Source organism: Solanum lycopersicum, chromosome 4 (genome assembly GCF_036512215.1).
Source record: "Solanum lycopersicum chromosome 4, SLM_r2.1".
NCBI classification, from domain to species: Eukaryota; Viridiplantae; Streptophyta; class Magnoliopsida; order Solanales; family Solanaceae; genus Solanum; species Solanum lycopersicum.
This window is the reverse complement of record NC_090803.1, coordinates 4,629,369-4,656,547: the sequence shown is the minus strand read 5'-3', so window position 1 is coordinate 4,656,547 and position 27,179 is coordinate 4,629,369. Positions and strand designations below refer to the sequence as shown.

At 31.0% G+C, this 27,179-nt stretch overlaps 2 protein-coding genes and 1 long non-coding RNA gene across 7 annotated transcripts; 2 read left to right on the top strand and 1 right to left on the bottom strand.

Annotated features, from left to right (window-relative positions):
* The first annotated feature begins 394 nt into the window (after positions 1-394).
* LOC138347857 (uncharacterized) lies at positions 395-1,146 on the top strand. Its single transcript, XR_011220413.1, has 2 exons — positions 395-522; positions 785-1,146. It is a non-coding gene; the product is annotated as an uncharacterized lncRNA (long non-coding RNA).
* An 850-nt stretch (positions 1,147-1,996) lies between these two features.
* FKBP20-1 (peptidyl-prolyl cis-trans isomerase FKBP20-1) lies at positions 1,997-7,414 on the top strand. 2 transcript variants are annotated; one of them, XM_010320951.4, is made up of 6 exons: positions 1,997-2,190; positions 4,281-4,410; positions 5,776-5,909; positions 5,986-6,065; positions 6,708-6,800; positions 6,901-7,414. In XM_010320951.4, exons 2-6 carry the CDS (start codon positions 4,302-4,304, stop codon positions 7,043-7,045), a joined length of 561 nt encoding a protein of 186 aa, XP_010319253.1. In that variant the 5' UTR covers positions 1,997-2,190; positions 4,281-4,301; the 3' UTR covers positions 7,046-7,414. The 2 variants fall into 2 exon arrangements, with proteins under 2 accessions (XP_010319253.1, NP_001352868.1); NM_001365939.1 differs by having other exon boundaries at positions 2,063-2,190; positions 4,277-4,410; positions 6,901-7,369.
* Positions 7,415-7,842: 428 nt separating this feature from the next.
* On the bottom strand, positions 7,843-12,721 carry LOC101256865 (probable E3 ubiquitin-protein ligase RHC2A). Of its 4 annotated transcripts, XM_069296437.1 has the most exons (5): positions 11,008-12,721; positions 9,791-9,926; positions 8,731-9,700; positions 8,562-8,650; positions 7,843-8,469 (listed from the first exon to the last, which is right to left on the bottom strand). In XM_069296437.1, exon 1 carries the CDS (start codon positions 12,365-12,367, stop codon positions 11,180-11,182), a length of 1,188 nt encoding a protein of 395 aa, XP_069152538.1. In that variant the 5' UTR covers positions 12,368-12,721; the 3' UTR covers positions 7,843-8,469; positions 8,562-8,650; positions 8,731-9,700; positions 9,791-9,926; positions 11,008-11,179. The 4 variants fall into 4 exon arrangements, with proteins under 4 accessions (XP_069152538.1, XP_010319254.1, XP_069152539.1 ...); XM_010320952.4 differs by lacking the exons at positions 8,731-9,700; positions 9,791-9,926 and having other exon boundaries at positions 11,008-12,715; XM_069296438.1 differs by lacking the exons at positions 7,843-8,469; positions 8,562-8,650; positions 9,791-9,926 and having other exon boundaries at positions 8,986-9,375; positions 11,008-12,715.
* Positions 12,722-27,179: the final 14,458 nt, after the last annotated feature.

The window sequence follows — 27,179 nt, the reverse complement described above, 5'->3', positions numbered from 1 at the left end:
TATAACTTTGTATTTTTGAGTGTATGCAAAAGTATCTCAATTATACAAACGTACACGCAAATTATATTAACCCTCAAATTGTACAAATTGAGACAACTTAAATTGTAGTTACAACAAGTAAATATGCAAACTATAATTATGAAACATAATTAAGTTTATTATAGTAGATATTTGGGAAAATTTCCTTTTTTAAAAAAATAAATCTATACAATAGTAATTTGGGAAAATTACATGGGATGACAAACATCCCTATGTAATTAGTTAATAGTGGTATAGTTTAATTTATTTATGATCAGTAAATATAATTTTAATTTTTTTGGCCATAATTAATGGGATCCACTACCTATTTGAATATATGATAAAAATAGTCATCCAAAGATTTTTATATAATTTTATTCAAAATCAAATTTATGTTTCATATTTCATATTTCATTCCATATCTTTTCCTAAAATTACTCTTCCCTTCTAATTTGAATTTCCATTGGGAAAATTTTGACCTTCGTGTTCTTCCACTTTTCACAGGTAACCGCCAAATTCATAGCTTTCAATATTTTTCTTCTTGATTCCTTCTACAACAATTATATATGTAGTATGATTGTTAGTTTTTTCATACTTTTTTTTAAAATTTTTTTTATTACTTATCATATTACAAGTTTTTCAAAATCAGAATGGATGATTTCTCTCCATCTATGAGGATTACGAGAAGTATGTAATTGCATATTAATGTTGTTGATAATCCACCTTCATTTCAATTGGATTAACTCAGGATTTTGGGTCAATGTAGGGTCTATGGCAAAACATAAACAAGTTTAAGGTAAACAATCTATTGAAGAATTGAGATCCATGAAAAAAAAATCCCAATGACAATTCATAAAGTCATCAACAAAGCGAAATCTAGCGGCATTAAGATTGTTGAAGGTGGAAGTAAGAGAAAAGATATAAACATTGATTCAGAGGAGATCGAATCTGCCTCATCAGAATTGGATAAATGTGAAGAATATCGGGAACATCAGGTAGTGTAATTTATATACAATTTACAAAGTTATATATATAGTGGATTGTATATTAAGGTAATATATACAAAAGCATTATAAAACAGTTCTTAATTGTATATTCAATTAGTTGTATATCAATTACTAAAGTTAGGTATATAGTGGGTTGTATATCAAGGTAACATATACAAAGTCTTATGAGGCAATATCTATCTGTATACAATTATTTAATTTTGTATAAAAGAAATTTGTTAAAATCACTCTATAATACATATACAAAATTATAATACATTATACAAATTCGTCGATTTATACAAAAAATTATGAACCATAATAAAATATCGTATATATAAACGTTATACACTCAAATGTAGAAACAGATTTCAAGCTTACTATATATACAATTAACAAATGAAGATTATACAATCAGTTTAATCATTAATATTTTTTTTTAAAAAAAAACTTGAAATCACAGATGCACATATATAATTGTAATATATATACCAAAATTATTGTACATTCTACAAATTCCTAGATATATACAAAAGAAAAAATAGGAATATAATAAAATATTGTATACAAACAGATTGCCTTAAAAGAAAATCAAAAAATACATATTATGATGGTCATATACAGTTTAAAACACAAAAACAGTTACACACAAATATTGTATCAAAATTATATACAATTTCTCAAATATTTGATTTTGAATTGGTATTGTCTTTCTATAGCTTTAAAATTCTTTTTTCGAGAAAATATTTGATTTTGAATGTTTTGCTTAAATCATGAGATTATTGTTATCATCTTTTGTGATACTGTTACCATTTATTGAAAAAATAATTTTTTGTATAAATTTAATTACAAAAAATGTTTTATACAAATTTAGAGTCACCTAACAAACTAAACTATACTCATGGAATGTAATTATGTAAACTATACCCACAAAATATAATTTCATAAAATCCGTTTGCCATATTATGAAATTTTCCCTTTAATTTTACCTTGTTTGGCAATATTGTGAGTTGGGCCTATGGATTTCAAGCCCATATTCCTCTTTTAGCTTGTTTGCGTTTACAACAAGCAATTGGATTCCAATTTGGGATCCGAATTCCGATTGATTTTGCCGTCCAATTTCAGATGACACCGGAGTAACTTTCCTCTGCCGTTTAATTTTTTTAATCTCCGGCGAAATTGAACTGTAAGTTATCTCTTTTTGTCTTATGAGAAGAAAAACCTAACATTTTTTTTGCATTATATTGTTAATGGTAGAATACAAATTGTTAATTTGGCTGCAAGGTTTTTGCACTGTGAATTGAATTATGTGTAGTCCAAGTTCAATTTGGCTCAAATTGTAGCTACTTTTACTTGCGAATTCATTTGAACCTAGTAAAAGTTTACCAAATTGTAACAGATAGTAGGTCGAATCTCATAATTTTAGAAATACAATGAGTTCAGTGCTAAGTATTTTAAAGGCTGAACTCATAAAGTTTGAATATTGGATTCGTTTGTGTCTATGTTTACATGTGAACTTGCAGTGCCAACTTTTGCTTCTGACAAGGCTAACCAATTTTCAATCCCCTGTTGTCTGTTAGAGATTTGATGGTTGGTTTCTCTGTAAAAAGATAAATATTTTTGGCATGTCAATGTTAGATGTAGATCAGAATGCATATGGGCGAGTCATATAACCGACTTCAACCAGTTGGGGGATTGTGGCATAGTAGTATTAGATAGTACATATTAGGTGTACTATTCGTACTTTGTAGAAATGAGATTATTAGGAGACATTTGTGCAGGTCACTTGATAGCTCAAACAATGACGTGTATAGTTCTCAAATTATGTTTCAACTTTTCAACAAAGGAAGGCCTATGGCATGCTTGGTGAATTTCAGCTGGCAAAACACTTCCAGAGTTTCCATGTATCAAAGTAGAGGCTTTAGATCTGTGTAATTATCTCTAGGTTTACTTGTTGAAGAAGAACCGTCCTTGAGAGTGGACGGAGAGCTGCCAAAAAACCTTTCTAAGAAAGCCGCGTCTATGTGCCAAAATGGGGCAACTTAAGGCGGCACTCTTCTAAAAGGAATGTTATGATATAAAATGGGCTGATCATCCGGGGCAACAAGGCACATGAACTCTCCTGGAGTCGGCATATTATTGGCTGCAAACGAGAGAGAATTCCAAAAGGAAAGAGAACGAAATCTCAGTTTCCCCATTGACTTGCGTAAAAGATTTTTCAATATAATTAGCTGTCAGTAGTGATAAATCCTATTTATTTTGATTATATATTAATCATATAAACATTCCGAGCTGTGAACTCCCACTCGTCTTCACTTATATGGCTAGCTGTGAAGTGGGGGTCAGATTGTGGGATGTATGGGTGAGAAGGGGTCCACGTGATTGCATCAAAAGCTAGGTGTCCATGTGACTGCATGGACCTTGTACACATTGAGAATTTATCCGCGGTCTGTTGCTAGGATTGTGAGTTTCTTTGGAGGTCAGAAAGAATGATCTAAAATGAAAAATTCAAACAAAAAAGGAAAAAGAAGTCTCATTACTGAACATCCATGTTATAATTTTTTTTTGATGACCGTGGTGTGTGGGCCAGCTTTCACGCACCTCGACTAATTCCACGTTATAACTATTAAAAGGGGAAAAGTTAAAAAATGCTGAAAGAAATAATTATTGGTCAAACTAGTAGTCTAGTTCTTATAGGCTTGGCAAGAGAAATATGGAAACTTTGCAGTTCAAAAGTTCCAGCCATGCCCATTAATCGTACATAAAGTATTACAGAGCTCTCTCTTTTGCCCTACCATTCTTCATTATGCTGGTCTAGTTTCTTTTTGATGATTTAAAGCTGGTTCAGTTTTAGAACATTTGCATATTTGGTGAAAAATACGTCTTTGATGTATAATGTGCCCCAAGGCCTAGCTCGAGTGACAAAAGGTGGAGGATTTGTGGCTTAGGTCGCAAGTTCAAGCCCCACACTATGCAAAACGAAGCTTGGTATTTAAGTGGAGTAGGGTAGAGGGATGGGCCCATTATCCACCGAGTTTAGAAGGCTCTGATTGGTCCAGAGGGCGGGTCAAAGACAGATTTTTCGGTTATCAAAAAAAAAAATTCTCCCATAATGCAGTTTACCCGAAAAAAACAATTGTTCTTTAACTATTTCCTTCTCATAACATTCCCATTCATTTCCTTCCCCTTTTTTGTGTGGTTTATGCAGTTAGTTGCTTATATAATGTGAATAACATCCTTTGCTCATGACTTGAGTCGATGTTCTTTACCAGCCAGGTTGCTGAAAAGTTGAATAACATGGGTGATGCAATTGATTTGACTGGAGATGGAGGTGTTATGAAAAAAATTGTGCAACGATCCAAACCTGATGCTATTGCTCCCTCAGAGAGTCTTCCTCTTGTTGATGGTATGGGTCATAGCTTGCTTTTGACATTTTACATAAAATGTCTACATTCTTTCTGTTTTGTGTTGTCCGTATGTGTTGTATTCACTTTCTCATTTACTTTTCGGCACATTCTTATAACAGTTTACTTGTATGGTTATAAGGATAACACTTGAATGCATAATGAGCCTTTACCGTGTAACTATAGCTCTCATGCCATTACATCCTTCACCCATGCTGTTTAAGACTGCTAATACATGTTGTGTCTTCCTTCATTGGTATGCTCAATAATCACTCTCTCAAACATTGTTTAAATAATCCAACCTCTACAATCGTAGAACCTTAAGAGAACAAGATGGCTATACCATTACTTCATGGGTGTACAGATGTCAATTCTTTGCAAGGGGAAAGTGTTGTAGTTACTGCCCCTTTGCAAGGCATGGGTGCTCCTTGTAACATCAAAGAGGAAAGCAAAACATATTGCTTAACTTATTGGGGTAAATAGAGAAAGTATAGCTACTCAAGATCTGGGATATGCTGATGTTGAAAAGCAAATAGGCCTTCTTTATTCTAAAATTTGGAGGTTAAAATACTTTAAGAACGTAGTTTATGGCAAAGAAAGAATAATTCAGAGACTTAATTGGATAAAAAGAGGTGTAAAGATCTGAATTTTGAAGCAATAATTCCTCAAAAGTCATTGTTAGTACATTTAATACAGTTACTGCTATAAATTAGGCCTCAATTGGGAGCTCCAGCTATTCTACTTCCATCGTCATGAAGTCCATCAGATAATTCAAAATCCGTAATATTATACCATCCCTAATTTGAGAGTGATCATTATTAGATTTTGACAAGCGTATCTGTTTGAGAAAAGTTGTGTTTGAGACAAAACTCATAATCTGAGGCCTTTTTTTACCTGAAGAAGTCTTGAAGTGTGCTCTTCCACTTGTGAACTGGAAATTACATGTTTATATACATAAGCTTCTAAATTTTTGTTACTCCTTAATGCTTGTGACTGAGATAATAGACACCGACCAATATTTTGTATTAGAAAACCAAGTAATTTTGTCCCTGGATTGACCTATGCACTACTAGTGATAATGGAAGATGCTTTTTGTTTAAGAAATAATCACAATCATGTGAAATTCTCCTCTGGCAACATATAAAGAAAAAGTAATTTAAGCTAAGAACTCTATTTTGTGATCCCCATATTGAAAATGACCATTTGTCCGTACCATCTGTCTTGTTTCAGCTATCTCATCTTCAAAATCACATTTTCTCAGTTCCTAAATAGCGTATATTTCTTTTTAGTAGTAGTGGAAATAGCTACATCTTAGTCAAGATTCGGCATATTAATCTTTTCTTTTTGTTTTTTTGGTAACAAAACAGTTCATTATGAAGGCACTCTTGCTGATACTGGTGAAGTATTTGATACTACCCGTGAAGACAATACAATTTTCTCCTTTGAGATAGGCACTGGTTCTGTTATTAAGGCTTGGGATGTTGCACTGAGGACCATGAAGGTCGATATCTTTAACTTGCGGTGGTTGTACATTGAGTTTAAATTAGTGCTCAACTTTTTATAATTTGATCTTCCAGGTTGGTGAAGTAGCTGTAATTACCTGCAAGCCAGAGTATGCCTATGGAAGTGCTGGGTCCCCGCCCGATATCCCCCCTGAGTAAGTTAACCCTGTAAATCTTTTTTACATTCTGCAAGCGTCTCTTGGCATAAAATAGCTGATAGTACCCTCAGGTGCGATTGACACCGAACATAGATATGTTTATGCAAAACCACTAAAACGAACATACATTAAACTACAATTCGCAATTTTGGGAGTATGATAAGCTTAGTTTTAAGAACTTAAGTTAAAACCATTAAGTTCAAATCTTGGATTTGTCTCCATTATGAGGTTTAAACTGAAGAGGAGAATTCGTGCTCATTCTCGGCTTCTCCTAATCCCAACATTCGTACGTGTATTAAGAAAGGGGAGAAAAAACGACAATGTTTCTATATTAGGAAAATGATCAGGGGTCCACTTTGAACCGTGCAAAATAAAGCCCCTCTACTAAATGGCGAAACTCTAACCCGGACTGGGAGCCTATGGTTCTGTAGATCGATTTCACCTTACCTGGGCACACTTTTTAGCATTTCAATCTCATCTAGTCACTAAGACCAACTTCCGTGTCATTCCAGCACTCCTAGCATGTTAAAGCAACATGACGTTGATTGGTAGCAAGACAGACGATCAATGTTTCGAGCTGGGTGGGATGGTGTTCTTTGTGGTAATCTAATTGTTTGAGTTTGAAACATCTTAATACAGGGCAACCCTTGTTTTTGAAGTTGAGCTGGTGGCTTGTAGACCACGTAAAGGTTCTAGTGTCAGCAGTGCTTCAGATGAAAGGGCTAGGCTGGAGTAAGTGATCTCTCTCTTTCTGTTAGCTCGAAAAACATGGTTTTATTCTCTGTAAGAAGCAACTAAATGGAATTTCGACCAAACAAATGGTCGGCAACAGGGAACTAAAGAAGCAAAGAGAAACGGCAGCTGCAGCTAAGGAGGAAGAGAAGAAGAAGAGAGAAGAAGCTAAGGCCGCAGCAGCTGCTCGTATCCAAGCCAAGCTTGAAGCAAAGAAAGGAAAGGGGAAGGGCAAAGCTAAGTAAAATCCCCATGCATTTATAATATATTTACATACTATATACTAGTGTCAAAATATGCTTTTTTGCTTGATATTTCTAAGCTTTCATATCGTTATAAGTTACCATTACGATAGCCAAAATGGTTGAAATGGGTTTGCCTCATTTTAACGGTCAATGAGATTCCCTTTGTTTTCTTATCATCTTATACAGAATCATTGGAAGATAGTACTTTCTGAATTAATCAGACTCTAATAAAAATATTGGGCATCATTTGGGAAACGATGTACAAAAATAAGAGTAATTGTAATTTTATTGAAAAAAGGCAATGGACGAAACTGTGTTCCAAAGTACAAAGTTGATAAATATATGAATAAATATCATTCTGTCATGAAATTAGAGTAAGCTTTTCCTATTATTCATTGAAACAAAAAAAGTGGTGGTCCAAAAATATTAATTTTAAGATGCCAAAAATTAGCCACTTATTCTTGGGAATGTTTACCAAGAAGAGACAAATCCCATGATTTAAGGCCCTTAATTTCCATTTAATTAGCAAAAACAAGCTGTAAGAATCCGAAAGAAAACTAAATTTGTTGTCATCACATGACACGTTCTCAAAACTTTTTGATATGATTTGTCATTCCATAGATGTTTAATTTATGCTCCTAATAATAACAGAGATTATATAACCAAAATGAAGATTATAATGTCCAAAAGATCTTTTATTCCTCACAAGAGTTTATTCACCAAATTATATAAATAACAATATGATTAGAAAGTCAATTTTTTTTAGTTTTTATGTGGAATGTTAGATTCATGTAACCTAAGCAAAAATTTGAATAGTCTTTCATCATTTATATGCCATTTTACAACATCATTAATCAACTAACCACTTTTTAGTTTATAATGAACAACTCCTGTATGGGGAGATGGGAATTAATATTATAAAAATTCAAAATACAAAAAAGTGAACGCAAACAACATATCATATATAACGTATAAGTAATTTTAACCATAGACGCAACGCAAATTTTCAATAAAGGAGAGTCGAATGAATTCCCTAACGTCGCCCATGGTTGATATCAAGTCAATTGAAGTCGACTAGATGAATCTTCACTTTATCAGTATTGCCTATATGAACCTTTTCCCATCCAAATGCCATAGTTACACTGAAAATAAGTCCAATGCTAGCTTATTTTTCAAACATAACATACTCAAACAAACGCCAAGGCACGCGATGCAGTTGATAATGGTGTATATACGCAAGATTTGCACCCCCAACGTCCTCTTCCATATCAAGAAAACGAAACAACATCCAACGACGACTTTTGAGTCTTAAAGGAGATATAAAATCAAATGCTCAACGACATCCGGCCTTACGCTTCCCTTTCTTTTATCAGCATTCTGGTAATCTCTGTCCTTTAGCAAAGAGCCTCAAATGATCTCCACTACTATAATTTGATTATATACAATTAACCACAGCTCATGGTCCACTATAATACATCAAACATACCATGACAATCTCATAGAAAAATGAACAAACCTGAGTGTGTATTAAGACAATGGAGGCCACATATAATTGAGCTAAGCAGACAGCAGGCTAGCAGGTCCCTCAGAATATGGAAAAATTACCTGTCATCACAAACTATTAAACAACAACACCATGCTCAATGGAATCACTTTAAAAAACAAATATTGTATCAATCACATACTCTTCACTTGAAACAAGAACTAATTCTTATTCTTAGCAGATAGGTAATGCACCAAAACATACTCACTGCCCCACCATAACACTTCACCTCCAACCAACAACTTGTATCAGGTAAGACCGTTCAATGAAGTCTGAGACATCAAAGTGGTGAACCGACTTTACTGATCACTACGCCACTCTCTTAAAGTGTGTGCCCCACTAGACTAATAGGTCCCCCATCCTAATAAATCACTAAAGTGCTCTATAAACCAGCCTCTTTTCTTTTCTTAACCAAGAAGATTTGTCCCCAACACATGGCTTCTTCTCAGAGGTTCTTCAATGTCATCTTAACAGTATTCATTCCACCATTAGAAACTTTCTTTTTATTTATCACCAGAGTACAATTTACAACCCCACTCAGCCTAGATGACCCCATATACTATACAGGTCCAATTTAGAATATAAAAAGAGCTTGCTGCGGTTCTCAAACTACAACTTTAAAATACAATCCAACTAGTGGTCCAAAATACTCATTAGACTGTTGTCAAATAGCCATGTATTCTTCTGTATGTTTCATTCAAAAGAGACAGATCCACTTGATGGCCAAATGAAAGGTGTAAATGTCCCAAAAATCCCAGTTTCTTGTCATAACATGGCATAGTGCAGACTGTTAACACGAACGACAATTACATTAGCATATAACTCACTAATGAAAGAGCCAAACACGTTTGGTTCAGTATACAAGCAAACGTTACACACCAAGAATAAGACGAAAACATCAATTAATAGCCGGACAATCTGCCAGATAAGCGATAACAAATAGTACAAGATTTAGGCAGTCTGTTCGCTACAAAACAGAATGTCTTTCGGAAGCCTCATTTCTGCCAAAAGATGTATCATACGGCTACGAATCCACTTCACACTCGAGTTCATAACTAATCAAAGCAGCTGATGGTCCACGTCTAGCCATACATGAAACCTACCATTTCCACCTTAAGAAATTGAACAAAGGAGAACGTGAACAATCACTCATATTATAAACTATATATAGGAAATGGAGAGATCACAGAGTTTAGCTATACCCTGTCATTACAAATTAGTTTTCTGCCAGCATCCCAAATGGGATCACTTTACAGAACAACAACCAACATATCCAGCGTAGTCCCACAAAGTGGAGCGCACATAGACCTTGCCACTACCTTAGTAGTGGTAGAGAAGCTGTTTCCAATACACCCTTAGCTCAAGAAAAAACACTTCAAAGCAATATAGAGAAAGAAATAACGGAAATGATAATCACACCACACTATTATAGGTCCCATCCTAATAAAATGTTGCTAGTGCGCTTTCAACTTAGCCTCTTTTCTCTTTTTCAAAGTATTCTAATTGAAACCCAGCTCCACTTATAATTCATATCCAGGAAGATTGAGCTAGAAACACTCCTCTGTCCTGAAGAAGTTTCCTCATTGAATACACGTCTACAAAATCTTAGCCAAGAAGGCTAGAGCTACATCAGCATGCATTTCACCACTGAAAAGCACTTTTTTTTTATCAACAGATGGATTCCTATGTAACACCTATCAAAAAGTTATTAGGTTCCCACTTTGCACAAGATTTAACCCCCTTGGGCCATAGGCTCATTTTATCAATCAAAATCACTTTGACTTATCATTAACCTGTAACTTTCAAAAAGCAAATCAACATATCTATCAGTCGGTTAATTTATGTTACCATCAGACTCAGAGTATACAATAACATGGCCTGCTATTTCGACCTCATTTCACCTTTCCATGCTGTAAGCCTGTAACTGATGCTTACAAGAGTTTATCACCTATGAGTTGACACCACTTTAAAAACTTCCCTCCTAATCCGAAACACCAAGAATACAACAGTTCAACATTTATCGTATTAATCATATGAACCACCAAAACATCAACGATAGTAGATAGCTTTCAAAAATCTAGTAATGACATCAAAATGTAGAGAACAAAAGAGAATTCTGCTAAAAAGAACAACAACATACTATTTATAAGCTTCAATGACCAATTTGATTACATGATCAAAAGCAAGTCTCTTAACTATCAAGCCAAGACTAATTGCAGGGTCCCTATTGTGGGACGTACCTGAATTTCCAAGTAAAAAAGAAGCCATGATACAAGAAACTGAGAATTCATGTAAAGCTTCATTAGTTCCAATAGATTTATCGAACAATCGGGGCGGAATTTAAAAGACACTAAATCTTAAAAGGGAACAGATAAAAGAATAAAAAGGAAGAATTACACTGCAGGGAGCCAATTCTTACACTAATATATTCCAATGTCATCCTCCCCTGCTATAGGATCTTCAATTCATTTGCATAAATATCATCTTAATAAATATCAAAAATAAATTCTTGCTTGCCATTGAAGAGCCAGCATTCACTTCCAGGGTATTTACAATGATGATAAAACTTGTCGTGTCCATCGGTACTCAATTTACCATCTTCTAACTCCATTATTAGCTTCGAAACCCCAGCCTCTGCGCCTTCTTGCTGTAGCAAGAAAGACAGATGACATTGAACTACTTCTGCTCTGATTTATCCTAGAATCTGAACTAGAGCTTGACCCTGATGAACCAATACCACCGAAACACGAAAACAAGTTGCCAAAAAACCTCCTAAAGCCACCACTTTGTCGCGATTCGCTTCCTCTAGAACCCCATGAAATCCTCCTTGGAACTCCATTATTGTTGTTATTATTGAAACCACCATCCATTTCAGTGAATACAACAGGAAGAGCTCTCTCCCCACCTCTCCTACCTAACCTCCCAACAGCAAATCCACCACCAGGTAATCTCCATATTGTCAATCCAACAGCTTCTTCCACCTCATTATTTGTTGCTACACTCTGCTCACTCTGTTCGCTTGGTGCTCTATTCGGATCGACAACATCCCGACTCTCCGAGGGCAATTCATGCCTACAGACTGGACACGAATTGCGCAACGAAAGCCATGGGAGTATGCAATCTGAATGGTATAAATGTTTACAGGGCATTTCGCGGGCCTCAGTGCCTAACTCAAATGCCTCTTTACAAACTGCACAACAAGATTCAGCAACAATATGAGAATGAATTATCTCAATTGTTGGCAATGACTCAATTGCAGCTTTTGAAGCTGGTGGATTCTCCATTCTTCCAATACCATTAGCTTCAATCTGCGCTAGCTGATCCAAAAGCCTATCGAAACCCGACCCGAGTAAAAACTCAGACATACTCGTAGGTAAAGGTCTCAAACCCGACCCGGTTCCATCATCATAATACAGTTCAAACCCCCCTCCTCCACCGCCTCCTCCACCTTCCCCTCCCGCACCACCTCCATTGGTAGAACCACGAAGGACTATCACAGGATTAAACGGCGACCGGTCACCAGTATTCCTCCTGTTCCTACGAACACCCGGACTTGACCCAGAACCATAACCCGAAGCTGGAGACTGATCCGTACTCCGCGCTGCCGTCTGCATCACCGCCGGAGGGAAACGCCGACGCCGTGACCCGGACAACGTGGATCGGGTCGGAGCCTCAATTTCTTCAACAAATCCCGTGTTACAATCAGGACAAGTAATCGATTCCTCGCTCCATACTCTGTAAAACCTATTGCATCTATAACACCAATACGTTGACGACATCGAGAAAAAAAAACTGAACTTGAAATCCAAAAGTCAATCAATACAAAATTCCCACAACGCCAGAAACGAATTCTTCAAAACCCACTTTCAGATCCAAAAATTTCACCAAATCAACAACTCCCACAACCCCAAAAACAGATTCTTCACAACCCAGTTACAGATCCGAAGATTTCAACAAATTAACCTCAAAAAAGAAAACTTTAGATCAAAATCCACCAAGACAAAGGCAAAAACTTTGACTTAGAAATGAAATTGTTGAGCAAAATTTGAAAATGAGGGAATATTTTAGGATAGGGAGAGAGAGAGAGTGGGGGAAAATGGAGAGAGATGGAAGGAGAAAGAGTGGGGGAAGACAAATATAAGGAGAAGGGATATAGAGGCTATATTTTTGGGGGTGAAGGGTAAAATAGGAAAAATATGTACAAATGATGACTAGGAGTATGACGTGTAATTGAAGCTGGCATTTATTGACACGTGTTATTGTAGAAATGGTGTGTGGGAAATTTGTAGTAAAATTATCGTTTTATTTATTATTTTTAGTCTAAGAAAATCGATAATATATATTGTGTTGATAGTCTAAGAAAATCGATAATATATATTGTATTGATGTGATATGAACAAAAGTGAAGGGTTGTATTTGATATTTTTTGTAACAAAAAGGTATCATCAACATTTCAATGTAAGTTTTATAAAATAGTGGTATGATCAATTTTGTTATATAGGGCGAAGTGTTGGTCAGAGAAAATTGATCACATGTTTAGAAGATATATAAATGGAAAAAAATGAGGATGTTGAGATAAAAGTTTGGGCATACTAAGAGCAATAGCTTTAGGAATGAGGATATCGAAAATAAAGTGTAGATGACCTCTATCTCTATGACAGAGAAGATGAAGGAAGAGAGATTACGATGGTTTGGACAGTGAAAATAAAAAGCGTGAAAGCTTCAGATCCCAGCATAAAGGTGTGAAAGATTAGATATAGAGATCGAAAAGAGGCAAGAGAGATGTTGAATAAGTATTAGGAAAAGAACACGATTAGATAGAAATTAAAATATGACACATTTTCAACTTATCGAAGATATGTCCTTAGATAAAAGGACATAAAAGTCACAACAGAAAAAAAAAATTAGAAAATAACTGAAAATTGTCTTATTACTTTTATGTCAATTGAATTTATTAATATATTCATGTAATTTTTAACTTTTCATAACTGATTTCATTTATAAATTTACTGTGTTTAAGTGATATCTTTAGATAAAAAAAATGCATATCATGTTTTTTCTTTAATTTTGGAAAAATGTATAAATATTTCTTCAATTCGAAATTTCAGAGACACATATACTATATTAAGGTTCTATTATCGCCTGAACTTATTTTATAAGTAATTTTATAATTCTTTTTCGATCTACGTGGCAATAGCTTGAAAAAAAGTCAATCAATATTGAATCCACAAGATAGTGCCATATAGACTGAAAAAATTATTAATAAAATAAGTTTAGAAGCTAATAGAACCTTAATATAGTATAAATATTTCTCTAAAATTTCAAACAAAGAAGATAGTATCCTTTAATTTTTTATGTAATACATTTTCACTCGCAATATTCTTTTATTTGAAAATCAGAAAAAAGTTGCTTCTGTTCTGAGTGGATAATAACTTATGCAGTGATCCGCTTCTTTTTTTTTTTTTCGGAAATCGTAGAACTTATTATATAAATTAAAACTCTGTATATTATTTTATTTTTATTTGATGCCTAAAGAGTAGCATTAAAAAGATTCTTTATAAGTAGGAATTTATATAGATTTAAGTGAGAATAAGAATATAACATCTTTTTTAGAATTATCCAATTCTACAATAGTCAATTTTAGATGGCGCTTTCATTTTTCTTTTTCTTTTCATGACTTCTTTCTTCTTCTTTTTTTCCCACTAGATTTAAGATCACAAATTTAGGGGTTTGATATGATATACATATATATAACTTTATTTGGTACATTTTTTTTATATTTATGTATAGCTAATGTATATATTAGTTATATGTATTATATTGGAAAAATGCATAAGTACCTCTTTAATCTATGTTCAAAATTTCAAAAATACTTATAGTATGCTAAGATTCTATTACTTTCTTGAACTTATTTTATAAGTAATTTTCTGTCCTTTTTGTCCTACGTAGCACTAACTTGAAAGAAAAATCAATCAGTATTGGGCCCACAAGATAATACCACGTAGGTCGAAAAGGAATAGAAAATTATTAAAAAAAAGTTCTAAGAAAGTAATAAAACTTAGTATAATATAAATGTATCTCTAAAATTTCGAGCATAGATTGAGGAGATACTTATGCATTATCCATACTATATTTAATATTATGTTATGCATTACTAATACATGAGAAATTGTGTTATCACCTTAATGCAAGAGATTTTAGTGCATGTATGAGCATATGGATAGACATAATTGTCCCTCAAATTTTTTTTTCCATATATTCTTTCAACTGTATTTTTACGCTTCATTCTTAGACAGCTCAATATAATACTTTAATAGATTTGATAATCAATCTCAGTGAAAAACAAAAGAATCAAACAACAAAATTATAAAAATATTAAGTGAACAAGAAGAAACACAAAATAAATAAAAACAACTTTTTAGTAAGACAGAAAATAACTTAGATTACCTCAAGGAACAATAAATAGATTTACGTAAAAAATTAAACGAATTAAAAAATAAATCTAAAAAAGAAATTTCATGTTTTTATTAGTTAATAATCACGCGAGTTCAACATGTTAACTTTGTTTTACTCCTTCAATCATGATGTTGGTTGAGTTTTACATACTTTATTAAAAATACAATGTGTTTGAAATTTTTCTACATTTACAAAATTTGAGTTGAAAATAATGAGTGCGACTATTTTATTTTGTAATATATATATATATAGCTTTTACTACCTTGTTATCTTAATGGGGAAGTTTGATTATTATTGTTTTTTGTATAAAGTAGGAAAGAAGTTTGAAAGCAACTACACATATATTAAGCTAATTATTAATCAATGGATTCATTTGATAGGCTACCTATATACAACTTTTTGCATATTAGATATCCTGAAATTAGTGATATCCAAATTAGTTGTGTTGTGATTAATAAAGGTAAAATTACGTGGATACATAGTTATACTTTAAATTAATTATGACTTATAATTTAATTTTAGTTATAATTATGTACGCTTTTTTTTTTCTCTCTCACACACCTTTCTCCTTATTTATACTTATACAAAACCAACTATATGATAGATATACAAATGCAATCACCTCTCTCCACTCTCTGGTCTCTCTCACTCGCCTCTCTCATCCTTTCTCAATCTCGCTCGTCAGATATACAAATATATATGTATATCAATTACATATGTTCAATTATATATACATATACAATTTGACATATATATATATCCAATCGCATCTCTTCATTCTATGTCCTCTCTTCGCCTCTCTCCTCCCTCTAACATATAATTATGAATCGTAATTAGCAAATTATAACTGTACTAATTAAAGTAATTTTAGTGACTATTTGTGAAAGTTCCTCATTAATAATAAATAATAATTACTATGTTATGATTAAATAATATATAGAGATTATTATGTTGTATTTTGTTCAATTTCTTAAAAAATTTTAGTCTGAATTTTTTTTTTATCATAAGTGTTTTGTAAAATATATTTTATCAATACTAAAGCATCAATTTTTATGTAATTGAATTTTTAAAGAGTATTTCTCTAAAGAATGTAATTTTTTTCAACTTCTGAAAACTATTTCTATTACTATTAATTACTATATCAAATATAACTGCTTTTTCTTTTTTTAAAAAAAAATGGGTCAAACAACTCAACTCTTTAAAATAAAATATTTTTGACTTTATAAAAGATAGATCAAGTAGGTCAAAATGCGTTTAGATGCTTCAACTAAATATCTCTTCTCAAATATTAAATTTGAGGCCTTAGAAAAGACTATAAAGGTCATTCAATTGGTTAAATTATATTACTACTAAAATCTATCCATAACCATATCTATTGATATTTTTAATATTTCAAGAGTAAAAAGCTTTAAAAATTAGATTAAGGAAATATTCTTTAAAAAATTAATGGATCAAAGTACTTTTTCTTTTTAAAAAATCTAAATGTAAAATTAGAACTTATTTGTATGATTCATCAAACAACTAAAAGTTTTACTAAAAATTCTAAAGTTTTACTAATTAGTAGATACCATACATATATTCATTGAGTATCTTAATAATTGTGTGATCATATAATGTAAATAATGATATATTTAAACCTCGAAATAATAAATAAAATTTTGATGTAGCTCCTCTTTAATATGAAGACAATAAGATGGTGTTAAACGTGCATTTAAATACCCTGAGAAACAACTAATATAAATTTGTTTTATTCAAATAGATTCAATTTATTATCAATTGGTTAGTTGTCTAACTCACATTTAGAGCATAAACATGTTATTTATTTATATTTGGAGCTATAATCATAACATGTCGATTAACTAAATAAATTGTAATTGCTATTTTTTTTAATTTATTCAAAAATGATTGTTATTTACGACATAACACGTGTTAGGTCACTTAACTTATAACGTAATAAGTGTCAAGCTTAAATTCATCCTCACATTTCCTTACCCTTAAAATAAACTTTATTGCAACTTTTCATATATACATCAAATTGGAAAAAAATATAGTTCACACTTTCCCTCTTCTCAACTTCTATTAAGCCAAACCATACTACTTATTGTACAATTTTGTGATGAATAAAAATGCAATTTTTTTAAGATACCTAACCTATGCATGGTTCAATATAGAAATATTAGTTAGTTAAATCCTATATTTAGCTTAGTATCTTTTATATAGTGGAACTTTGATTTTTGCAATAGTAGGTATGGTCCACTAAAATTAAGAGGGCTCAGCTTAAAAACTGGTCAAACTGACTTAAAAGCTGGTTTTTGACTTATTTGACTGTTTGGCAATACTCAAAATAACTTATTTTAAGTTTAAAAAAAACTTATTTTAAGCCAAAAGTTAAAAGCTGGGGTAGGGGTGCTATTTTTTTTAGCTTATAAGTTGTTTTAAGTTGACCACATTTTTATCTTTTTGCGCTTAATATTTTTATACAATCTCCAAATTACCTATATAACCCTAACATTTCTTTCTTCCATTTTTCCCTTTTCACGTTTGACATAACTATTTTAGCACTTTTATCCAAACGCATAACTGTTTATTTTAAAAATAAGTTTCAGCACTTTTAAAAGTACTTTTTTAAAACTGTTTTTATTAAGCCCATCCAAACGGCCCTATATATTATACTTTTGGTTCATGAAGAGTACATAAACTTTTTATTATTGCATTTTTGGACCACGTATAAAATGAAGAAAAAAAAACTTTAATATAATTTCCTTTCTCAGTAAGAAATCCAATTGAACTGAAATTAGAAAATCTGTTACTTACTTCTTTTTTGATAAAAGATCAAAAAAATCAAAATGAATTAATCAGAAAATTCTGTTTCTCTTTATGAGAGACAAGAAAACTGAAAAAAGATTGCATTTTTCCCCACTCAAATAAAAGACAGTGCAATAAGCTACCAAAATTGAGGGGTTATTTATCACCGTTTATTTTTTCTTAAATTTATTTAAAATAAATTTAAGATGCACGTTTTAGTATCTGTTTCCTCAAATATTTTAATTAAATCAGTGAAAAAATGATGCACTGTTTACATAAAAAAAAATTGATTCAATTCTTTTTAGTAGGCTGATTCGATACGCTAATTTACGAAGGAAAAGAAAATCTTTTCTAATAGTGATATTTGCCCATGTTAGTCTCTATACCTAACTTTATACTGATTATACACATATTATATATGAATTATACATGTATTATATGCTTATCAATTATTTTTAATTTAAGTTGTTGAGGGATATATTGGTAAAGTTAAATGGTTGTATGAGTCATTGACAAGAAAAAAAGAAAAAAGTCTTTTATAATTTGTGATGCTTTACAGTAAGTCATTCTTGTCATTTTGCTAACTGTTGTTCTTGAAAAAGTTGGTACTAAATGTGAGGGCTTTAAAGATTTTAAGACCTTTTCTTTTTTCTTCTTTTGAAAAGATGCATCACTTTCATAGTGTGCCAAGCTAGGATTTAGAACTTTTAAAACAAGTAAGAAGAGAAGTATATATGACTAAGTTATAACTAGCTTTCAAATGGATTCGTGATTTGAATTTTTAAAATTTTTCGATTCAAAATTTATTATTTGTGTCTATCCACGCATCATAGATAACGTTGATTGGTTAAAATGAAGCAATTGTGCTTCTGCTTTAACAAATGAGAGTTTTCGGTGAAATTGGTGAATCATGTGAGGTGACACGTAATATCTGCTAGCATGGCTATATAGTGAAATGAAATGAGGTTAAATGGACTTAAAAAATGAACTAATAGAAAAAAGTGATAGAAAATATGAAATTCTCGAATGAAACTAATTATAAGCAACTATTGATCATTCTGACCTGTCCTTGACTCATCAGTTAGTTTGATTAAGACCAAAAGTTTATTTGTAAAGCAAAGTCTAATTTAAATTGTCAAAACAAATGACAATTCAATGAAAGAAGGACCACTACTATCGATATGGTTGACATCCTGATCACTAAAGAGGTTTGTAGAGTTCATAAATAAAAAAAGTAGGAGAAGAGCTTATATTGAACCCCCGGTAAAAAATTAAACTGTATATATAAGGTATACTTTGTATATTTCTGTAGTTATATATATTTTGAACCTCTTCAATGTCAAGGAGAAATTGATAGTGCAATAGCAAATGCTAACTAAGCTTCACGTCACCAATTCGAATTTCTATTTTTCAATTATGTTTTTCATTTTTTTTTAACATGTTAAAAGTTTGATTTTAAACTCAAAAAGATTCAAGGGATCATTTCTGTTGAGTTTTATTTGCCCTGATTTCTTATCATAAATACGTTTTTCTTTCAGAAAAAAGTTTTGGATTGTCTAATCCTTTTCTTGTAGGAAAAGGTTTAGGATTCTATAAATAGAGGAATGTTCTTCTAACTTAATCAATATTCACAATGTAGTCTTAAGGACTTTGAGAGTTTTGATCAGGAGGAGAATTTGTGGGTCACAAGCTTGATATGTTATCACTTGTGTGAACCTCTCATGCATTTCGAGTGAATTGGTTGAGGTTGTTTCTCTCTGTATTTTGTACTCTCATATTTATAGTGGATTGCTCACTCCTTTGTGGACGTAGGTCAATTGACCGAACCACGTTAAATTTTTTTATCTTTTGGTATATTTCTTGTTGTCTTCTTACTCGTGGTCTTTTGAGGTTTGCTTTATTAGCTTCCGCATTTACACCTGCTTATTTCCGATCCTAACAATTTCTAAAGATCTATAGAATTAGGACATAGATTTGTGGCTAGGATGGAATAGAAATATACTTAAGTGGATCTAATTAAAATGTTTCATTATAAGAAAAGGCAAAAATTAGAAAATAAGGTCACAAATAAAACCTCCTGTCATGTACATAAATGGAGTTAAGAGATTTGAATTTTAGAAAAATAACATATTGTGTTTTGATTAAATTATGTATACATATTAAGTGAAAAAGTTACTACAATTTAAATTTTATGTCAAAATTATTAAATTCTACTAATTCGTATACACTGTGGTATCCATGCACCAATATTATATTTTTTTAAAATTATCTAAGAAAATCTCTTAGAGAATATATACGAATATCAACTAAGATAAATTAACATGTTATAATATACTTATTAAATAACATTGATCATATAAAATTCTTATATGTTGTGCCAATACCATATAATTTTAAATCCAAAAGATACCTTATGGAAACAAGGAACATGAATGATTGAAAAAAGCTTCAAGCCTGCAAACAATTTTTTAAAAATTTATATTGATACCCCACCCCAACCCATCCAAAATGAAAAAAGAAAAAAAAGTCATAAAAATCTTTTAATTGTATTATATTAAGTATAACAATCTTTTAATCATATTAAGTATGATCTAATTATTTGAAACCCTAATCAAATTCCATTTGTAATTCCACCAACTTTAATCAACTCTATACTTGGTTTTTTTTTTCTATAACTAATTTTTAGTATAATTATTGGTTCTTTTATATTAATTTTTCTTACCATCTTAACATCATTATAGTTTATAGTTATGCTTTTTTAAATGTCGTGTTTATTTTTTATTTTAAATCTTAAATTGAAGATTTATCATAAATAATATTTTTATTATATAGTGTATACATGATTTTTTTTTTTTATAATATACTTATAATACGTTATTTATTCCACCAACTCAAGAAATAATTAAATTCAACAATCGCAATGGACATTTTTAATCATTTTTTAATCTTCTTTTTGGTTGACATCAACAATTAATTAAATGAAGCCTATATGAATGAAGATTTAATTTTTTGTTATAATAAGTGCTGACAGTTGAGGACTATGACTTTTGATCTTTAAGACTATTTATTTATTTTCAAAAAACTTCTAGACACAATTAGTCTCTATAAGCTTTTTCAAAAAAATAAAATAAAATAAAGAAGGAAGAGAAGTCAAAATTTTGTTCAAGCTTCATAAAAGAATGTTATAATTTTACATATTATTAAAAAATGTGTAGAAAAAATTAGCAAGAAATTAAAGTTGATTAAAATTACTGTGTACATATTATACTGAATTTTATCGTATGATATTTTATTGTTACCTATAAACGAAAAAGAATCAATTATTTTTCATGTTTCAACTTTTAACAATTAGGTAAAAATAAAGTTACGGAATGATAAATTAACTATAAGAAATTATATAAAAAATTCTTTGTTCAAAGAAATAAAAAAAATTAATCATATCCTATCTTTGTCAGGATTTCTTCAAACTCTTCGTTATATAACACAAACAATTTTGAATTACAATTCTTTAATATTAAAAAATTCTCCCACTTTATGCGCGAATAAATTTCTTAAAAGATTCTAATAAATTTAAAACACCATATAATATGACTTGAAAGAATACTAAATTATCAACGAACTTACATATATATCAGTAGATTAGAATTAATTATTTAGATAAACTCTAGTTTGCAGTATTACGTATACGATCTTACCATTTGGTACCTCCAAATTCATGTATATCGGATATATGAAATCAATTTCAGGTTTAATTCATTCTAGGTTCATATGTATCCACATGTATTTGAGATACATAGTAAATCTCACTCGCTACTCTCCCGTGTATTTGATATCTCAGAAACATGTGAATCACTTCAAATACATACATATATATATATATATATATCTAGTAGGATTCGCATGTTATTGTGATACATATAAATCTCACTCACCTCCCTCCCGTATTTCGCTCACCTCTCTTCCTATTTTTGTATACCTGATAGCAAATATATATATAAGTGTAAATAATAATAAAGTACGTAATATTTTAAACTATAGATAATTTTAAAATTATTTGTCTACCATTTTTGAGAAACAACTAAACATAACACATGAAATACCTACAAAGCCCATTCTTAAAGTGGATACTGCTATCAAAAATTGGATCCGCAAAAGGTGGCCGAAGTGTACATATACCTAACTTTATTTGTCACATGAACACTTTGCTAATTTTTTTAATTTTTTTTTCATTCGATTAAAATATTTATGAAAATAATCACTAAATATTTATTTAGTGAGAAATTCAGAGAAAAAAAAATATTTTATTAATAGTAATAGACATGATTAAAGTTCAAATATTTCTACTAATGAAGTATAAACATTTTTTTTAAAACTTCAATAAAAAATTCAGATATCTATACCTGAAATTTAATCATTTTACTTAAATAATATGAAGTTAAAATTTATGAATTATTTTTTTACTTGAAGTTCATACATACATGTGATAAAATTTCAATCATTTTATGCATTTTAACTTTAATGGTATGAAATTTCAAACACAATATATCTAATATTAAGTCAAATACAATATCCAAATAAAATACCAATAAATTTCTTACTTCAAAAAACTTAGTCTACATCTCATGCTATTTCTTTCTTCCATGTCCAACATTTGCTTTTTGTGATTTTATCATAAAAACTTTTATTACTTATTAAAATAAAAGATATGCAAAAAAAATTAAATCCTTATCCAATAGCTTATCAACTTTTAAAAGAAAGGAAATCCCTTAAAGAGTTTTCTTCTTCAAGTAATGTTTCTTCATTTTTTTCTTCCTTTTTAGACAAGTGAAAATGATATAACTCTGATATTTGACAAGACCATATCTGAAAATAATTTAATTTCATATGATATCTAAAAGAAATGACAAAAGTGAAAAGGTAGTGAATCTCAATTAGAAAAAAAAAAGTTACAAGAAATGTATAGTGAATTTGAAAAAGTATGAGTCATTTTCATGCGTTTAACCAAACAAACACCACACATTTCTTAATCTTGAAAATTGGAGTTTTCAAGCATGGATAATACATAAGTGAAACATTAGAAAATCAAAACAAATATATTAGGTGTGTTTGGATTTTTAGAAAAGTAAGTGAATTTCTTATGTTCCAAATGTAAATAAAAAAATGTTATTCTAAAAAGATATTTGTATACTTCCTTTGTTCCATGACACTTTTCGTTTTTCGAGAGTCAAACAATTTAAGTTTGATTGAAAATTTGTGCATAGAATCTTCAATTTCTTTTGAAATGGAATTTATATATTTGTAAACTACGTAAAAAGTACTATAAGTCACAATAATTGATAGTTCAAAATATTTAAAAGATCTATGAAAAATTTACAGTCAAAGATAAATTTATTTGAATCTCAAAATTTAAAAAGTATCACGTAAAATGAAACAGAAATAGTATAATCTAGACAATTTCTATAAGAGGTGGCAGCGAGGCTAGGGTGGTGGGGTTTACGTGTGAGTGGATATATAAGATGAGATATCGCTTCTGAAACTTATTTTTCGTAATTCAATAAGATATAATCAATATGAAATATCATTTGTGAAATTTATTTTACATATTTCAACCAGATAAAATCATTTTTTCTTATTTAAAAAAATAATCTCTAAATATTTTGATCAACGTATCAAACATATTGAAAATTATAAATCATTTCCGGACACATCCTATATATTGGCATTTGGGTCCTCTACACAATAAGTATATTTATTATTATTGCATGGTGACTTCATATGGAAAATATAATGATCCTTCTTCAATAATAAAGTATAGTTTTTATCCTTCATTTTTTCAGTAATAAGAAAGTATAGTTTAATTGAAATGAGAATTGATTAAAGATTAGTCACCACAATCTAATTTAGTCAAAATGCTAGTTCAAATAAGTGAAAATTGTCTGAGATCATATCGAATATTTATATCCATCTAATGTGAAACAATTTAACACCATTTTGTTGTAACGACTTGTTTAGTCGTTTTGAGCAGCAGATTTTATTTTTTGAAAAACTGGATGAGACGACGGATCGTCTTGGGCACGACGGACCGTCGAGGGGGTCTCGTTCCAAAACACTTAGAATTCTGAAAATTGGGTACTGAAATCGACTCTCTGAACTTCGTGACGGAATGGCAGGACGGGCCGTCACAGGCGTGACGGGCCGTCACAGATTCTTTAGTAAATTTCAGTCTCTGAACTCTGTGACGACCCAGCAGGACGGACCGTCGCAGGCATGACGGCCCGTCAAAGGCTGCGTAATCCCAGACTGGGTCGGATTTCTTTAAATGTTTTAAGGGACGTTTTGGACTATTCCTGTTTATAATTATAAAGTTGGTGGTTGAATATTAATAATCCAATTTCTTGAGGGTTAAAGGAGATAACCTTAAATTAATTAGTGGGTTATTTTGTCATCTTTTATACTTAATTATATGTTAATTAGGGTAAAAGAAAGAGGGTTTGAATAAGAAAAATAGAAAGAACAGAGGAGAAGGAGATAAACGATCGAGAGAGGGAGAAAACGAAGAAGATAGCCAAGATTTTGAGGAATTGCTTGCTTGATCACTAATCTTCGGTGGAGGTAGGTTACGGTTTTTATGCTATTCGTAGTAAACTCTTAATAGCGAATGATATGTATTGGGTAGTGTTGTAAACCCTTCTATATGCTTAATTGTATGCTTGCATGAATGTGATTATATAATTGTGATAAATAAGCATGATGAAGCTATTGAATCCTAAATCTTGAAAAAGAAACCCCAATCTACTTTGTTAATGATGATGCCTTAGTATAAAAGAAGGCTTGATGAACGAAAGTAGTGAGATTAGGGGATCGGGTGCCACGTTCCGGTACCAGGATAGTATATGAGGATCGGAGTGTCACGTTCCGACACCAGGATAGAATATGGCTCGGGTGCCACGTTCCGGTACCAGGATAATATATGAGGATCGGAGTGTCACGTTTCGACACCAGGATAGAATATGGATCGGTTGTCACGTTCCGACACCAGGATAGTATGATGAGGATCGGAGTGTCACATTCCGACATCAGGATTAGTGAAGAGAATGAATCTTGAAATATGTTAATATACTCAATTTAATGAACCTAATTCCCAAATGAGTATGATGGGGAGGCGTGAGTCCTCATTGATGTGCTTGGTGTTGTGACCAAGGGTTATGGTAATTGTAAATGCCGCATGTTGAGTATTGTAGTTGATTTTATGATATTATCTGATATATACTGTTTTCTATTTTGAGTTGGCCGATGATATCTACTCAGTATCTGTGTTTTGTAATGACCCCTACTTGTATGTTTCTTTTTGATTATTTGTGGAGTGCAGCAAACTTGCCGTCGTCTTCAACTCAACCGCAACTCTAGCCAGTCTTCGTCACACCAGATTTCAGGGTGAGCTAAAGCTTCTAGCTTGGACTGAATCTTCTTCTTCATGTCTTGATGCTTTGAAGTTCTGACATAGACTAGCTATTATTTATGTTTAGTTTCTTAGATACTCTTAGCTTTAGTAATTTGAGGATAGATGTTCTTGTGATGATGACTTCCAGATTTTGGGGATAATAATAAATGTTTGAGTTTTAGAAGTTATTGATTTATTTTGTTAATGTGTTTTTAAGTCTTCCGCAATGTATTTAGTTCATTATGTTTGAAATGATGGGGTTTAGATTGGTTGGTTCACTCACATAGGGGGATAAATGTGGGTGCCACTCACGGCCCGATTTGGGTCGTGACACTTGTAAATCTAGCTAGGTTTGCCAATTGGATCATGTACGTCGAATAAATCGAGAATTTGAATAAGTATAACTAATAACATGATAAGAAAATAAATATTGAGTTTTAACTCAACCATCAAAATTAATTTATAACACTATAACAAAAATAACTTTTAGCGGCATTAAATATTGATACTAATAAAGAGTGCTAATGTCTTTACCGGCATTAGTTAAGTGTCATTAGAACCAATGTCACTAAAGGCTTTAGGGACATATAAAGAGTGACAATTGCCGCTAAAAATACATATTTAGCAATAATTAATAATTAAATGCCGTTAATAATCATTTTTGTTGTAGTATAAAATATTAAATGTTCAGAATCACATAATACAACTAAATATCAACATCTAACCTCACACCTTATATAGGATAATTCAACAAATGCTTAAATCAAATTTGAATCAATTAGATTAATATCACAATATAATTATATTATATTATACTGAACAAATAAAAATGAATGAAGAGACCTAAATAAAAAAGGTGAAGAAAAGCTAGGCTTTAAATTGGTCAATCTTGTAAGGAACAAAATAGTCGTGCGTTACAACTGGTTATTCTTGTCATTTTGCTAATGTTAATTCTTAAAGTTAGTGTGAGAACTTTTGAAGATTATTTTCAAAAAAAGAAGATTCAAATAGCTTTATGTTTTTGACCAAAAAGTATGAAAATAAAAAGAAATTAATGTTTAAAGTTAAATGTGTAAAGCTTTAACGACCATACTCCACTTTATAACACATTTATTAAATTGTGGGGACACCAAGAAGAAAAAAAAGTTTATGTTTTGTCGATAGAAATAGCGTTCACTCATTATTATTGGTCTTTTCTTTAAAAAGAAATGGCTTATTATGGAGTTTTAAACTCTACGAATTTTTTTTTATAATTATACGTTAGTGATTCAGCAACTGAATTTCTAACTCTATCTAATGACTATTTTTCCATTATAAGAACTTAAAAAAAGTGTATATTTATGAAAATTTGCCATGCATAGCACGCTAATCACTTTTATTTTTTAAAAAATAGTTATTATTATAGACTTTTCAATTTAACTATTTTTTTCAAGGAAAAATTATATAAAATAGAAAATTATTAATTCAATAAATGCTATAGTCATAATTTATTTCAGTTGTAATTCGCAGCAAACATTCTCTTTTTTGGCTATTTGATTCAGTATACAATTAACCATTTTTTGATATACAATTAGTCATTTTATACATTTCTGTATAAAATGCGTTGTGTTAGTATAAAGCCAGAGATAAGTGTATATACAAATACAAATAATATATTTTCGTCCTATACAATTATTATACAAATACAGATCTTATTATACAAATTACAATGTATAAATGAATTTATACAAAACTGAACAGTTTGTATAAAATTAGGTATTTGTAGTGAATTGTATAAATGAAAAGCTCCATAGAAAACATAAAATTTGATATGAATCGCAATTCTGCAAACTATAGTTATAAACTACAAATATGATTTTTATGTTTGCTACACGTGATTTTTTTTTTCA

Coding starts and splice junctions, on each gene's coding strand:
- FKBP20-1 (XM_010320951.4), top strand. CDS start 4,302: ATGGGTGATGCAATTGATTTGACTGGAGATGGAGGTGTTATGAAAAAA. Junction 6,066..6,707: donor CCGCCCGATATCCCCCCTGA/GTAAGTTAACCC, acceptor ATCTTAATACAG/GGCAACCCTTGTTTTTGAAG. Junction 6,801..6,900: donor GATGAAAGGGCTAGGCTGGA/GTAAGTGATCTC, acceptor GGTCGGCAACAG/GGAACTAAAGAAGCAAAGAG.
- LOC101256865 (XM_069296437.1), bottom strand. CDS start 12,367: ATGTCGTCAACGTATTGGTGTTATAGATGCAATAGGTTTTACAGAGTA.